This window comes from Xyrauchen texanus, chromosome 41 (assembly GCF_025860055.1).
Source record: "Xyrauchen texanus isolate HMW12.3.18 chromosome 41, RBS_HiC_50CHRs, whole genome shotgun sequence".
Taxonomy (NCBI): Eukaryota; Metazoa; Chordata; class Actinopteri; order Cypriniformes; family Catostomidae; genus Xyrauchen; species Xyrauchen texanus.
Window position 1 is genome coordinate 25,842,068 of NC_068316.1, and position 17,158 is coordinate 25,859,225.

General features: G+C 37.7%; 1 protein-coding gene across 3 annotated transcripts in view; it reads right to left on the reverse strand.

Moving 5' to 3' along the window:
- LOC127634175 (ras-responsive element-binding protein 1-like) overlaps positions 1-16,521 on the reverse strand; it is a 69,634-nt gene extending 53,113 nt beyond the window's left edge. For 2 of the 3 annotated variants that reach the window (XM_052113601.1, XM_052113602.1), the window contains exon 1: positions 16,235-16,521. In XM_052113601.1, coding sequence (XP_051969561.1) covers positions 16,235-16,274 — 40 coding nt within the window. In that variant the 5' untranslated portion in view covers positions 16,275-16,521. Of the gene's footprint in view, positions 1-7,859; positions 7,906-16,234 lie in introns of all 3 variants that reach the window. The other variant, XM_052113603.1, reaches the window with a different exon arrangement.
- Between the last annotated feature and the right edge of the window lie 637 nt (positions 16,522-17,158).

The window sequence follows — 17,158 nt, forward strand, 5'->3', positions numbered from 1 at the left end:
ATGAGCACAACATTTGTAAATATTGGGGGGAAAAAAAACAGAAAGAATGCTTGTAATGGTGTGTTTACACGCAGCGCAAAATCGGGATTATGGGCAAAAATTTACCTGGGTCGTTCAGTTCATGACCTTACCTCGATAAAAGAACAGATATTTAAGCCATTTACAAGACCTTACATGTCGTCAGCTTATTAAGCATAATCAAGAGTAAGATTGTGCATGTGAATGCTCACTGTCCATCACAACATACTGTCATGCATAGGCTACCCTTCTTCAGTGTCAATTAGCTTGAAACCACCTTCTAATGACATCAGCTGATACAAAAACGAAAGAAAGTACACAAGCACAGTAGCACTGAAAGGAGGGGTGGTCATTACAAAGCAATCTCTTTTGTAATTCCATGACACTCTATAGAGGCGTTAGGGCACTAGCATTTCGGCTGCAAGAATGCAAAGGCCTAATTTCCATTTCTATAGGGCCCCTTAATGTTTGCCCACAGATTGATAAAGAGGGTCCCATCAGATGTAAGGCGGCACCAGAGTGGCTACAGATTGGTGGGTGTGTGACAGCCCTTAACACTGTGAATATCTGAAAGGATAAATGGGGTTAAAACACGCAGGAAGGGCCAATTACAACTTTCAAACAAAGGCAAGCACACTTAGCTGAAACTGTCACATGGCTCAACAATGGAAAAAGTTCTGGTTTCCTCCACTGATTTCTGAGTGCTATAAACACACTTTTCTTGGTGAGAGATTCTTAGACCACAACCTGATTAAATATTACATGCTTAGGTCTACCTCTAACAAAGGAGTCAGATTAGGAGAACTAAGGGAAAAACAGTGAAGGCCGCTAAGTATTTCTTATCCAACTACTTTTTTTGAGAAAAATGTAAGGCTTTCGAATACAACCATTTATTTGCCTACTTCTGAAGAACAATTCTCTTAATGTAGCACAATATTTATAATAAAACTGAAAATCCTCCAGTATCCACCATTTTCTTTTCAGCAGAGGTCTAAAAGGCTTGCATACACCTTGTGGGATAGGCCATTTCCTTAGCAAGGCATGAAACAGTGGGCTGAATCACAAACTCAGAAACCAGCAGGCAAGGATCAAATGAATTAACACCACAAACTCTGCACCAAACTGAAATGGGATAAAACCAAATGTGTTCCACAAACATAGGAAACTATTCTTAGTAGCCTAAGTTTCCATAAGGCCCAGGCTTTCTTCGTAAAGAAAACTTTTATCTTTCTTTGCAATTTATTAGCAGCCCACTGACCTTGTTCAAAGTTCATGGTAGAAAATCTAGGAGAGGTAAAGTGGAAGTTCAGAAGATATTACTGGGGCACTGCCCACTTTATGACAAGTTATTTAAATAATGACACTTTATACACCAAGCACCAGGGCACATGAAGAATTCCTAATTTTCTGAACAAATTGCAACTTATTGATGTGTAAAATACTCGGACTATTTATGCCTGTAAAAACATTTGCAATCAATTCCAACATGCACAACCAAAAAAATATAGGCTACTAGTTTAACCCGAACATGCAACATTTAAAAAAAAGGCTGTACTTTCAGGCGGACCCTTGATCTAGTCTTCTCATAAGCCAGTCAACAGCCTGGTTATCTTTGCGTCTCTCTGATTAAGTTTATTATTGCCTCTGGTGAACTTTTCCCAAGCACTTGGTAACAAAGTTCACAAGTGAAGCCTTAACTCCCTTGTTAATGATAACACTCCTGACAGAAAGTTTGTATGATGCTGAGGATGGTGATAAGAACACGATGGAAGGAAGAAAGTTAAGGCATCCCAACATTTTCTGATGACAAACTCTGATGAAGATGTTTTGAAATGTGGCAGCTACTGCTCATCCCTTCTTGTAATCTTGTTGGCAGGCACAGACAGGTTGGATTATACTTTGAATGTGCTGTTGTTTGGAACCACACTGTGAAATCCAACCAGCAAGAGATTGGGAGAGGACTGTTTGTTTAGCACAATGATGAATTGGTGGATGAGTCTAGTATACAAATGGCAAAAGATGTTTTGAGGTTTAGCATGGTTTTCTGATTTAATTTGGTCTTTCAGGGTCACTTAGTAGATCCTTTCTTTTACATTATTGACTAAACTTCGCAGATCTAGCCAGTTCGAAGTTGATGTCTGGGTATGTCTCTCAGAAATATCTTAGCATGCTGGCTTGCTGTGAAGTAGGTGTTGAAGGAGGGCAACGTTTCTGTCTGCTTATTGTGTACACAGCCCCTGACGGGAAAGGCCAGGTTTCAGGAGAAGAAAGAACCCTGCTCCCTGTCTTTTGTGCTTTCTCCTCAGGGGCACGTCAGCAAAGCCTGCCCTAATGACTCCTTGTTTCTCCTGGGAGCTTGGCAGTGTACTATTAACCCCAGGACTGTGAAGCTTTTTACATGGCCCTTCATAATCACAGCTCAAAAATGTGGGCCTGAGCACCCACGTTAAAGACCTAGGTCTAATATGCAACCATCTCCCACCATTTCAGCCAGCTCCATCACAGGGATGCAATTATTTTGAAAACAGTAGCGAGCTTATCAGCATCTGCTAACATTTCTAATGCTGAAGTTCCAAAACAGTAGGAAAATGGCCCAGTACTATTTTTCAAAACAGATGACCTCTCATCAAGGGGTGTAATTCTGCTTCCAACAACTAGTATGATGCAAGCACAAGACTTTGTGCACTAGTACGTTTTTAGTAGTCGTTTTTTTTTTTTATGCATCGCAATATGGAGGCCCAAACCTGCAAAAATAATAAATAAATAAATGTAATAAAAAACAAAAATTAAAAAAAAAAAAAGAATAAATGTCTTGATAAAACAAATAGAATTAGTTTTTAATTACATTTATTCCTGAATTTATTATTGTATGACTTTATTCCTTTATTAATTTCTATATTTATTTTTAACTTTTTTTATTATTTATTTTTAACTTTTTTTTATTTATTCATTTATTTTGCATTGTTTTTTTTATTTATGTGTTCATTTATTTTGTATATTTATTTATTCCCACATATATTTATTTCCATATTTATAGATTCCCATATATATTTATTTATTTATACATATATTTATTTTTACTTTTCTGTGTGCAACATGGAAATGAGGGAGGCGGTCCTTGGAGCTCCAGTGCATCATTGGTTGAGAGCTCAATAGTACTTCTCGAAAGCAAATAAGATGGATGTCCCACCTTAGCACGCCCTGACTCCCTGATTTAGAATATGGAGGGAATCATTTGCAGAGACAATCCAGGATGTGCTACGACATTCATACCGGCATACAGCTCTCCTAAACCATCAATAAGCACCTCTACTCTAAATGAAACAGTGATTTGATGTGTGGTTATCGACTTAATTTGCTAAGTTACGCAACTCTCTAGATATGTGAAGCATCAGCTATAGATTTTTTTTTATTGCAGAACTTATACATACCTACATAAATAAATACATAAATGATCAGGGAAATGAAGCATGGTTGTATCTTTTACAATGAACAATCATAACAACAGAAAATAATATTATGGATTTGCGGAGATCCAACTATGAAGTTTAGCCTTATACTTTGACATAGCAGGAGAAAAGTAAACAAATACGCTTACAGCTTTTAAAATTAAAAAATACTCTGTGTGTATTCTTCAAAATATGAAGTTATATACACAGAAAAATAAGAAGGGCATAAGGTTAAATCATATAATTTATGAAACTTGCTCATTTTGTGGTTTTGTTGAAGAAACAGCTCCCCATTTATTTTGTGATTGTAGTATTACCAAGCAATTGACTTACGCGCTTAAGTTTTTAGCCCCACAAATAGCTATAGTTTACACAATATGGCTATGACCTAACGTCACATCAAAACAAGTCAAGAGTAATCGAGCACACGCTTCAATCTACAATAAACCAATGGTAAGCGGAACCAGCCCATATAATTATCATACAAGAGACAGAAATGTAAGAATAAATACAAAAATAAATACATGTGGGAATATTTAAATATGGAAATAAATACATGTGGGAATAAATAAATGTAAAAATAAATGAATGCATAAATAAATTATAATAAAAAAAATGAAAGAATAAAAAAAGTTTTAAAAGAATACAAATAAAAAGAGAAAATAATAAATAAAAGGAAAAAACGTCTACAAAAATAAATCGAGGAATAACTTTCATTAAAAACAAATTATATTTGTTTTATCAAGACATTTATTCCTTTGTTTATTTTCTTATTATTACATTTATTTATGTATTTATTTATTATTTTTGCAGGTTTTGTCCTCCATATCGCAATCTTCATTTGAACAATCTTTGATATTGATTCTTAAATCCTAAGATCAATTTTTACTATATGCACAACTCTCTACCATGTGTGTAAATCACTTGCATATAAGACCAAATTTTGCGCTATGCGACTAGTAATGTCTGTGATTAGCTACTGGCTGGTAGGGCTGGGACGGTTACCGCATTACCGCAATACCGCGGTCACGTGACTCCAACCGCGGGTCTGAGCTTGTCACCGTCGTCACCGCAAAAAAACAAAAACAAAAAAAACATTGGCCTGCACATGTGTGCACGTTGTGTCTAATGACATGGATTCGCTGTGTCTAATGACATGGATTCATTGATTCTAATGATATGGATTATGTCTAATGATATTAGCCTACATGGATTCAAGGTTTTCTAAACAAAACTTATCAAAATATGGAGCAAATCCGACCTTTCAGCGAGTTGGGGAGCGCAATGTTCCATGACACATAATAACATTCCATTTGTATTAGAGATGCTGCGGATGGGCTATTATTATTTAATCCACAACCGCATCACAAAACTCATCTGTCCGCACCAACGTTTTTTGATAAATTTTCAAAACCGCATCCATGGCGCTGACTGTTTTAAGGTCTGAGCGATGCAAGGCTGCTGCCGCGAGGCTAGAAAGCTCTTGGCTGTTCTAGAAAGGAGACTGATCCAATGCAGCAAAGATATTTTAAAGGCTAAAGTCTCTAGTAGGCTATAGCCTATTGGCTATGTTGTATCCCCAGAATATCAGCAGTGAAGTCCGTTTCCGATTGGCACTAGGGATAAAAATAAATAAATAAATAAATAAATAGTAACGCACATCGGCAAACCTGACTACTAGGCTACTGTAGCCTAAAATTTTATCATTTTGTTTTGAATTTTGTTTAAAATGCATTTTAAGATTTCTATTTATTTCTCATGTCTGTGAGGCAGTAGGCCTAGCCACCGAGTTTCGGTTCATTTATGAGAGAGCTCACACGCAAGAGATCGCATCGGCGCTTCCACGTCCTGCTGCTGATTATATGTCTGCTATATTTGCTTCTTATTTATTAATTCCAGGCAATTAGTTAATGAAACAGTGATTAAAATTAAGATACAATTTATACAAAACGAAATTTTAAGTTAAAGAAAGGCTTTCTACAAAACAAAACTTAATAAAGTGGTCAAAATCATGTCTGACCCATCTTCAATGCGAATCTGAGAATAATCTTAAATAAGGAAATCTATACAGTGATTAGTTCATGCCAAATTACTGCTTGATGAAAATTTGACTATTTAAAATTGTGCTCGTTTTTTTTCTTCGGATGTAGGTGACAATATTTAAATTGGGGGGGGGACTTCTCTGATCCAATGTAATGTATTTAATGCGGTTTACCGCTATACCGCGGGAATATCTTGCTTTTCAACCGCGGTTAGAAAAAATCCATACCGACCCAGCCCTACTGGCTGGTAAGTGTTCAGATTTCACTTCCTAGTTCAGCACCAAGATCTTTTCACTGTTGAGAGTAAAAGTTTGATTTGTGTGTAATGTGTGTCTAAAGACAAGATCCATTTGTCATTGAATAATTTCTCTTTTAATATCATTTCTGTACTATACTGTCAACTGTTGATCACAAAAAAATAAAATAAACATTTAATTAAATAATGAATAGCACGGATAAGGTAAAGTAGCCATTTGAATCCTCTCTCGTTAATATGTGCTCATTTACAGACATGGATGGAACTGCTGGTTTTCTTAAAGCGAGAGTACAAATTTTATCAAATGTTCTACAAATCAATTTAAATATTGAAAATAGTGTATATTATGCATTAAACATTTTAAAAATAACCAAAACACAATATATGCAATATAATATAATATGTATTGATGGAATACATATATTTTAAAAATTTTAAAAAGCTGAAATGTGACCAATGATGAAAAAACTAAAATAAAATGTTTACAATTGATACTTTCACAATTCACCAAGTAAGAAGGGTTAGAAGGCCCTGAATAATAAACAGCATTATCCGGGAAAGGATTTCTTTCATATGTAAGCAAAATGGACAACTGAAATATACCAATATGTATAAAAATCCATTCGATATCGAATGGAAAGCTTGTAAATCAGAATCGAACCAGGAAATATTTATTAATACCCAGTCACCGTTTGGGTGTGGCTTCAGGAACCATTTATGCCTAATTCTTCACCATCAATACTTCCATGGTAAGACTGACTCAGATCTTAGTCAGATCATCTCAAGTGTGAGATGGTGTGAAGCAAGTTCATCTTCCCAAATACAGTTTGCTGAGAAAGCAGAATGATGTAACAGGGCAGTCAAATGCGACCAACCTTTCTGTATAAACTTGCAGGTGACAGATGGATCTGGGCGAAATATTTTCACTATATTTTTCTTTAAAATAATATTGCTATATCTGATTACATCAGATTACCACTGGCCCCACTGCCGAGGGATCAGTTATTATTTTTATTGTATTTATTTAGCTTTTAATTCTTTATTTTAACTCAAAAATCTTCCTATAACTCAAAAAAGATATTCCTAAATTCAAATTGCAATAAAATAAAGTTGTCAAAAAATTTTACATAACCACCACCCCAATTTCAAACGTTTACACACTAGTATCCGTCTACAACAACAAATGGAAAATAAAATCTTATTCGTCTGTTCTTTAAAATAAAATAAAATCTTCGCATCTAATAGTATTTCTTGTCATGTGTCAGTCTGAGACGTCTTACAAGTCGCAAACCACAGTGATGAGTATAACCAAAATTGCCACTGCCACTATCTATCAATGCCTGTCACAATCAGCATCGGGATATTTGTCAGATATTGAAGATTCTATTGTAGAAAGACAGCATTTTCATCTGTTCCTCATCTTGTCACTAATTGAAGCCTTGGTTTAGTGTAACTAAAACTAAAGGAACGCTTTCGAAGCCACAAGTTCATGCCTCCCTTCCCCATTCTTCACTCAACAATCTTCTTTTCGACTCCCCACCCCCCCTTTCTTCACTCACTCCCCAAGTCTCCGCCTCTGTCCCAAGGCCAGTCCAGTAATCTCACCTTCCCATCCCCCATACTCTCCCCAGCAGCTGTGCAAAGGGATGCTCTCAGGTAGAGACACTTGTGTTTGCACAAGTGTTTGCAAGAAGATGTGTGGCCGACTTCTTTACAAGCCTGAAAAGCAGCAGGACTAGGGGCATGCGCTCTAGTCTCTGTGGATATGAGGTGTGTCCTGTGTTTGCAGAACAAACAACAGTACCTTTTCAGCTCATGAGAGGAGGCGGTAGGACATTATGTGTGTGTGGGTGTGGATGGGTACATGTATGGTTCAGTTTAAAAGAAGAGGGAAACTTGGAACCACTTGAATTATCTGTTCCTTATCCATTACTGGATAAACAGCTACAGGGAAAAGCTTGATTACCGAAGAGTTTAACACACACAACTTCAGATCAGTCCACCACAACAAAGTACAAATTCAACCCAAAAGAAAACTAGATTTCAACATTTTCAGCAGAAAATGTGAGTGCTGTTTGCCTGTGCAAAACTCACCACCACGATGCTAAGGTGTTCTGGGTGGCTTTCAAAAGTTGTTCGTCTGAGGAGGGAAAAAAATCGTGGTTAACCGGTTTTATGATTATTTGTAAATGTCCTAAATGTTCAAATACAACACCACGGAGGCAAAAAAAATCATATCATATCACAATTTAACATGTTAGTGGACGTGTTTCTAAGGGATATATGGATGCCAAGCGCAGCCCTAACAATAGGAAAACTGATGAATACACACCAAATAAATAGGAGGTATATAAAAAGAGAAGTTCCAACAATGGGCACAACACCGCTAAGCGCATACTGGGTGCAGAAAGATGAGCTTCAATGTAACCAGAGAGCTTCAAATCATTTCAAAATTGCATAACCTAATTATTAGGCTAGATTATTGTGGGTCTGCAACATGTAGTTCACGACACCCAAGAGTTTTTTCTTTTGCAACATTTTATTAAAGCAATCCATTGTCTGTCATCAGACACCCCACAATAAAGTATCGGCAAGACACTCCAAAAATTTTCTTTTTGGAGGATGTGTCTAGTAGATCTAATTCCACTGTGGAATTTGTGTATAGCCCCAGTTTCAAGTTAATAGTAAGTTCACATTCAGCCCACAATATCTGGTCAAGCACCACAGAACACTGTATCCATAGTAGCATCTGTGGCTACTATGCTCTAACCACCTAGGCAAAAGAGATTTTCAAATTTAGGTTTGCACCAAAAAAACATTTGTATTGCATTTTTTTTATATAAATATAATATATATATATATATATATTCTTTTCTTTTCTTTTTTGCCACTTGTAAATAAAAAATCTCATGGTTTTAAACCATAGATTTTGAATTCTTACGGTTAAATATACAGTGACATTTTAAATTGCGCTAAATAGTAAAACCATTTGGCAACATCCCAAGTTGCTAGTGTATTCTGGGTGGTTACTTCCTCACTCAAGTAAAAAGAGCCCTGCAAGTCTACATGATATTCTGGTAGTCGATATTCCTTGATATGGCTCAGGTAGATCCTTCAAATACAAGTATATACATGCATTTACATGCACACCAATATGCTGATAACTACCAAAAATAATCTTACTCAAAAAATAAGAAAATGCAATAAAACCATTTACATGAGATTTGAAATCATCGCAAAAGGTAAACATGTGCACAAAAAAGTATTTACATGGAGAGCGAAATTGGGATGATGGTCAAAAATCTACCTGTGCCGATCAGTTTATGCATTACAGGGCTGAAAGTTAAAGACGGATTATTGGCCAGATCCAAATGTGTATGTTTGCAAGGCATAAAAACACATTTAAAAATTGTTGTGTCAACACTGTACTGGCCAGTTCAATCAAGTGGCTCAAAACACTTTCGTACTGGCCCAGGTCCAGTGGGACATCCTTAAAGTTCAATCCTGGACGTTTATGACATTACTACGGAAAAAAAAAAAACACCACTTAAGGCAATTACATCTGCGTTGCCGGCTTAAGCAAAATCACCGCAGGATTGTGGTTGTAAACATGCTCTCTGCGATTGATCGGTTGGAATGTTAATAGCACACCTCTCCGCAACCCATAGCGCTGTAGTATCCGTAAAGTGGGACGTGTTATGCACCTAAATTTGATGCTTAGGGTTAGGGGTAATTTAACCAAAAGTATGAGCAATATTAATAGTGATCCCTGTCCTGCAAACACCACTGATTATCACAAAGATACAAAATGTATACCTATATATATATTTGCATGTCAAAGAAAGTGCAACAAAAGAAATAAATGTCAACAAGAGATCTGCTCAAGAGGTTGTCAACGTGTCATGTTTGATGAGCTGCATCCCAGGATTACATCTTTTCCCAGAATGCACAGCTCTCAGGTAAGATGTCATTAGGACAGCTCATCCTTGCAGGCTATATTTGTTGTCCGTCTAGTGGCAGAAAGGCAGACCAGCTTGAGCAGACAGAAGCAAACAGCCACCTCTTGGCTTTCGATTAGCTCCAGACATAAGATGACCAGATTTGCACTGTTTACACAAAGGCCTCTCTGCATGTCCTCAAATGTGTCAGATGTGGATAATATGCTGCACCACCCATTAGTAAGCTACGGCAAAATACCCTTGTTGGGACATGAGAGCTAAGGCTTCTCAAACCCATCATTATGGAGACGACAGAGCAAGTTGAAATACACTTTGCAGTAGGCCCAATTCTGCATTTTTATTTTGAGAAAATTCAGTAACAAGAAAGAAAACATGTTAAAAAGGCAATCTGACTAAAGGCAACTGTATCATTTGCATTCTCTCTGCCTCCCACATAATCAGGGGAAAACTGGTTGTACGATGCTGTTGCTCTCCTTTTTCATTTCTGCAACCACCCCTCGGTCTCTCTGTTCCACCCTTTCTCTCCTCCCTCCCTCCCTCCCTCCCTCCGCCAGCTCCACTGAGCAACAAGTGCTGCCTGTGAGTACCACCCCTCCCCCTCGTCCCAGCCTCCAGTAGCTATCGCAAATCCTGCGAGCAACTGCCAGCTGACAAAACTGTTTAGTCAGCAAGAGAGATCCAGACAGGGAGGGAGAGTGAGAGAGATAGAGAGAGCTACAGGCTTGAGCGTAGCAGCAAACAAGAGCTGAGACAAAAGCTGAGTAAAGTTGTACATCAGTCACTCTACACTAGATTAATCATGAGAGTTTACAAACTCATATCTTGGAGAAACAAGACATGTGATTTAAGGGAGTGTGGAAAAACAAAGGAAAAAGTTCTAGAGGACAACATGGCATTATTGAATGTGAAAAACACAGATGGTGGTAGAAAACCTACTAGTTTGTTGCAGGGGTCTGTTCTTCAAGCTTTCTGAATCTTAAAGAAGGGAAAACAGCCAAGCAACTAACTATTGTTCAAACACTTCCTTCATCTCTTCCCCCTCCACCTCAGAGAAGAGAGGAAAGACAGGAAGTGAAACTTGCCTCATCTCCTCTCTGCTTGCTAGAACTTATTTTTTTTCCATCCTATACTTTCCCTGCCCTGACTCCCTATTTCTCCTGTCCTTTCCTCTTTTGTGGCATTCTTTCACATCAGTGATGGCCACTGGGTTAGACTTTGAACTCTCAGCAAATACCACATTTATTTACTTGAAGCAGCAGCATGGGGGAGAAGTGGGGAAAGGTGATAACAGTGACCACGGTAACAGAGCTTCAGGGGTGTATATGAGCCAGTCATTCAATCCCAAAAAGTTGTGTTCAGCTTGATGGCCCATTAGCCTGATGACTGCAAAGAGCACCAAATGATTGGGTCAATGCTCTGATAAAAGGTTTTCCAAAAAAGTCCTACAGTATCAGACTTTAATTCAGAGTAAACAAAGACTGTTATGAAAGAGCAGCATATGCAATGCAAATAGGGATGCACAAGGAGGGACAGTTGACAGTTGAGATGATTTTGTGTGGTAATCAACGTTATTTTGTGGTGTCATCGTTTTAGTGTTTTACGGCACGACATTGTCTCAGAATGTTGTATAACTTTACACCGAAAAGGTTAGCAATCGATTTTTGCACTCTAAAATCATATTAACACACATAATATTGTGGCTACACAGTATTTTAACGTGTACAGATGCCCCTTTCACTTTCTTTGTAAGTGTCTTACCATAACACGGATATATTTTTTATTATTAAAAATATTTTTTTGGTAATCAACATTATGCCACAAATGCTATTGATTGAGCTTAAGGTGAGTAATCAAATTAGCTGTCTTAAAGTTTTAACGCAAGTCCCACATCATGAAATCCTAGTAGTACAAAGCTAACAAAATAGCAACTTTACTCTCATTGTCACCCAATTGAAAGTAATTTTACACAAGAGACACAAAATTTCACAGACAACACGAGTTGTAGGCCAATTGTCCTAATGGCCTTTTTTTATTTGTAGAAATCGGCCGATGTTTATACGATACATCTGCGCATCTCTAACTGCTAATGGAAAAAGTAGATTGGTCAAGCCTTTTACTTGCTCAGTACAGCATCAGTGTAATTTTGATCGGTTGAGCCTGCTGGCTCTTTAGCAACTTTTCACCGCAACTGAACTAAACATGTTTTTCATGTTTTCACAGCCAAAGATAAGTGCTGTTTGTGTGGGTCATGACAACGATCTCTTGCAATCACAGAGAGGATTTTGTTGAATTTTGGTGGTTACGCCTTCAATCCCATATATGACGCATCTAGAATGCTGAACAATAATTAGCCAGGGAGAGGAGGCAGAGCAGCATTCATGAAATGTCTGCATTCTTTCGATTGCATTAACAAAGTATAGGCTGAGAGACTTCCAACCAGGACAACCACAAATATAGACAGGGTTTAAGTGTCAGCACCCTACACTATTCTTGTAAGGACATCCAGGCAGAGGCATGGACACAAGTATGCCTGGGTCATTCTACAGTGAAATGAACCACTCATCTCAATGAAACAAGAGTTTATCTGCATGCTAACACACCATCACACCACCTAAAACAAATAGAAATAATTGCTTAGATTATTGTCCATATAGTTGTTTCGGTGTGAATTATTCAAATGGCTTGTTCTTATATACATTATGTTAATGTAGTGAATACTTGTACAACATTGTCCAAATATTTTAGGATAAACAGCCAATTTGTTGGTCAAAATAAACAAGGGTAAAGAAGAAAAAGTCTCAACCACAAATCCACCTAAGGGCTCATTTGCCTCCATCTCTCGTCCAAGTTGCCCCCCTGCCCCTGCCTCCACGCCCCTTGGAGGGATGGAATATAATCTTATCTAAAAAAGGCAGGATAAATATAGCCTGGGAGCCAAAGGGCCAACCCATCATACCCTTGGGGCAAAAGCAGGTCCCTCTGCACCAGGATCACAGGACCGCTACCAAACAGGTTCTTTATTAGACATTTACAAGGTTAATTAGACTTCATTTCTATTAGTAACCTGATGATGAGCGGGGAAATATCTTAAAAGGAAGAAACCAAGTACAGCTGCTTTTGACTTATTTTAGTGTACCTACTACAACTTTACTTGTATCCTAAGTATTAAAGGTATGACAAGGTGTGAGTTTTTTCAAATCCACTTTCTAAACACTGAATTTTATAAATGTGGCAGTCTGAAAGGCATTCCTGGCAAAACTGTCAATTAAGTAGCTTTATCAATGATGGAAAAACAAATCAAATGTAAATGTGAGGAGGTAATTGATGCAAAGCAGTGCTGTAAACTGTTTATTGTTTGGCTGCCTAAACGGAGGTCTGCTGTGAAGGAGCTATCTTGGGAATTACTATAATGAATTTAGAGATAATGTCAATACCCAGGACACATGAGGAGACCCATGGGAGGGATGTACACTTTTAATTAGCCCTAGATAAAATTCCAAGAGGGATTGGACACTAAATCTTCATGTGTTTGAGAATGCAGATCAAATGGTCAAAATGCTACATGTTGCCACTAACATAAAACAATAAGGGCTATTGATTTAATGTGATAATTTAGTATAATTACTTATATAAAAAATTATTCATGCCCACTAACATGTAAACTTCGTAATAAAATTACATATTTTCCTACCATACGAGCAATTCAATCTGGAAGTACATCTGTTTTTATGTGCTGCATCATTAAGAATCTACAGAAATCTTAAGTGAGTTTCATATTTTCTACTACTTTTATTTTGACAAAACGTTCTTAAAATGTGGTGTTTGTTATGATGTATGCCAGTGAGACGCTTCAAACACATCCATCTGAGGCATGGAGCAACAATTGTGAAAAAATGTGAGAACTGGCTTCAGCTATCAGTAGGTAGCTCACACAGACCCAACACTTACAGCGCAGTATCAATATATTACGGTGTATATTAATATAGAAGTATGATATAAGCATTATATTAATATACATGTATTATTTACTTTTAATATTTGAAGTATTGTAAAGATTCAAGTATTGCAAAATTGTGCAAAATTACCTGCATAAATAAAGCGCATCTAGTGACGCACTTGCTTCCGTTTCATACATGACATAAAAAAAAAAAAAAGTCCCTCACATCTCCCCTGGCTACTACGCCCTTGCCTCCTTTACAAAAATATAAAAAAGCAAAAATCTGATTGTTAAAATACTCACTGTTTCAAAAGTATAGCCACAAAACGTAAAGTATATGCATGGTAATATGATTTTATTGGGATAAAATCACTCTAACTTTTTCTGTGTAAAGTTATGGCCAATTTTTCTACTTTGTTGCCATGACGATGTAATGTCAACGAACCCTAAAACGACTGTAAAAAATTACAATTTAAACAACTTTAGAGCTCAAATAATACATGAGCAAATACATGCAAGTGCTTTTATAACATTATAAGCTACACATTTCTGCCTTAAAACTCTACAGAATTTGTCCCCAATTCCCTTCCATTGTAAGTGTCTCACTGTAACTACGATTTTTGCTTTTTTAAAAGAAAAGGAGGGACGAGTTGAAATAATTTTTTGTGGTAATCAATCAACATTATGCCACAAATGCAATCAACTTGTAGGCTATTGAACAAGGAATATGCCTTTAACTGGACAACAACTAGGAAGATTGTAGGAACTAACATGGAATCTGAAAACTTTCTCATATTGAAACTGTACTCCCCGACTGTTCTACATCCATCTATTTTTCTTCTGTAATCTCATTCGCTGGATCCTGTGCGTGTCTATTAGAAAACACTAGATACTTCACAGACTCCCATTTGCTAAGCACTGCCGAAACCAGCAATTTCTGTATTTTGTCAGCAGCCATTGCAAAATGTATTACATGGCTGCATGTTTTGCCAACTCTATAATGTGCCTCTAAATATGAAAGAGAACAAAAACCTACACATGAGTTAGAACTTTCCTATTAGTTTTAGCCAAACAGGAAACAAACAAAAAAACTAGATGGAAACATCCTCCTCCTTTAGCCACAACATTATGGAGCTGATCCTTTAATACTTGCTGCAAGGCCTCAATACGTTCATGCTATGAATATGTGCATTCTTTGCAAAACTAGCTTTCACATCATCTACAATGCAGCTTTGGTGGTGGTTTTATTTAGGGGATTACATAAAGACATTATATTTAGAGATGAGAGAAGACATGATGTGTGTGTAGTGATAGTGCTCTTGCAGCAGCTCTAGGCCCTGCTCGTCTACAGTGTTGAATTTCGTTATGGAATGTGAACTGCTCATCCGGATCTATCCTCTCCTCCATGACTCAAAAGCGTGGCCAGAGAGGCGAGGGGGCAACACGACATCCTTTTGACCCCCAATACTCACATTTTAAAGCACAAAATGTATTGCACGTGACAATTGCGCATTTTACCGTTTTTCTAAAGTGCATAACCAACTAAAAGAGTGCGGAGGCATCTTCAAGCATAAACACATCGTCTAGGGTGCACAGAAATGTGGCGAGTGGGTTTGCCACGTTTACCTTCTGCTTCACCGGGGCCAGCGCGCTCCTGAAGTGTCTGTCTCACCGAGGAGGGGCGGAAAAGAGACGGAACAAAAATGCCTAGCAACCATTATTATCTAACCAGCGACAGGGCTCGGCTACTGTCTCCCGAGAGACCGAACTCATCCATTCCTTCAGTTCACGTCGACAAACTTTCAAAAAACATCAAAACACAACATACAAAACACGTCGCATGGTTTAATTTGATAATGACCTTCATAATATCTTCACTGGAGTTGAAACAAGTGAGAACAATAACATTTCGACACACTCGCGTCGATAAAACCAACCGACTTCTCTTTTTAAACTGAAATTACCTCAGGGACAACTACCTGATCGGTTTACTCGTCAAATATAGGTCATCCCTTACAGATAAACAAACTTTGAGAAGCAACAGGTTGTTGTCGGCGTAGAATAAACGAACGCAAAACTAAATCAGGCAATTATACCGAGTAATTCGTTAAAAACAACAATTGAAAAAGTCGATAACAATCGAAGCAGAGCCGACGCGATCAAAGTGCACGCGAGATAAGCGTGTGATGCTCCGCGCGACATCAGCGCGTTAGCTACCACTAGCTAACAACAGCAGACTTTGAACCCCATCATCTATGCAACAACTTCGAAATGACTTTAGAAAAGTTTGTAAAGATTAAAATAAAGCGCTGTGCCCCAAAAACAACTCGCTGTCTTAGCGAAACGGAGACGTGACACGATGTTGTTTGGGCTGTGCGCGTGAGCAGCATCAGGTCTCTCCTCGCGCTACGAGGAAGCTGAAGTTGGGGAAAAAAAAGTCTCCGCTTACTCCGCATTAACTTTCCCACTGACTCGGACACGAATGCACGCTTAAAACACGCCAAATAAACAGCCAGTAATAACACATTAACAATCATTCGAAGGAGTTTTAAAAGAAGAACCGAGTAACTTACGTTTGACTTTGTTGGGGTTGGGTTGCTTTCGCCGAGACATGGTGATGTAGGTGATGAGCTGAGGAGAGAGAGAGAACGCAAAAAAAAAAAAAAAAGAAGAAGAAGAAAAAAAAAGAAGAGAAAGAAGCTGCAAAAGTTTGTTTGGAGAGGAATCAAAATGGCGTTTGTAAAAAAATAAATAAATAAAAGATGCGCAAAGTTCGTCAACTTTGCGTTTGAGTGTCCCCACTCTCCCAAATCCCCCCACGCCGAGATGCTTTATGGAGGAGAGGAAAACGCTTATTTCGTTTTCCTCCCACTGCGTGTCTCTCTCTCTCTCTCTCCTCTAAAGCTGATAAGTAAGGCGGAGTGTCACGTGTTGCTCCTGCTCTAGTCTCCAAGGGGACGTAACTGAAGCTGCAGCCATTGACTAGCATCCTATACACAAAAGTTAATCTGTTCCTTTAAAATGTCAATAAGATTTGTAAATATTTGCATCTTGTCTGTATTAATAATATCGCATGTGTTTAGGAAGACTAACTTTCATTATTAGTAGTAAATGCAATAACCATCATGTTATGTTAATATGGATGTTAGGCCTGCTAATTTATATGTAAAAAAATACAAATATTAATAATGTCAGAATTAACCTATTTTCTCTTCAGATTCTTTTAAAATATCCCTCTGACCTAATCGAAACCCATCTGACAGATATAATAGAAGCATTAATACTGTTAGTTCACAAAGTAGGCAATGGCTTTTCAGAAAAATGACTTATCCAGTTGCTTCTGTATGAGGTCAGTTTGACCCTGGCAAAAACACACTGTGGAAAAACACTGTTAAAGAAATCCAAATAGACCATTGGCAGAAACTGAGAGTGTGAACCCCAATCAGAATATCTTAACATGTGAGAATTCATTGCATTTAATGAGATCCGAAACACAC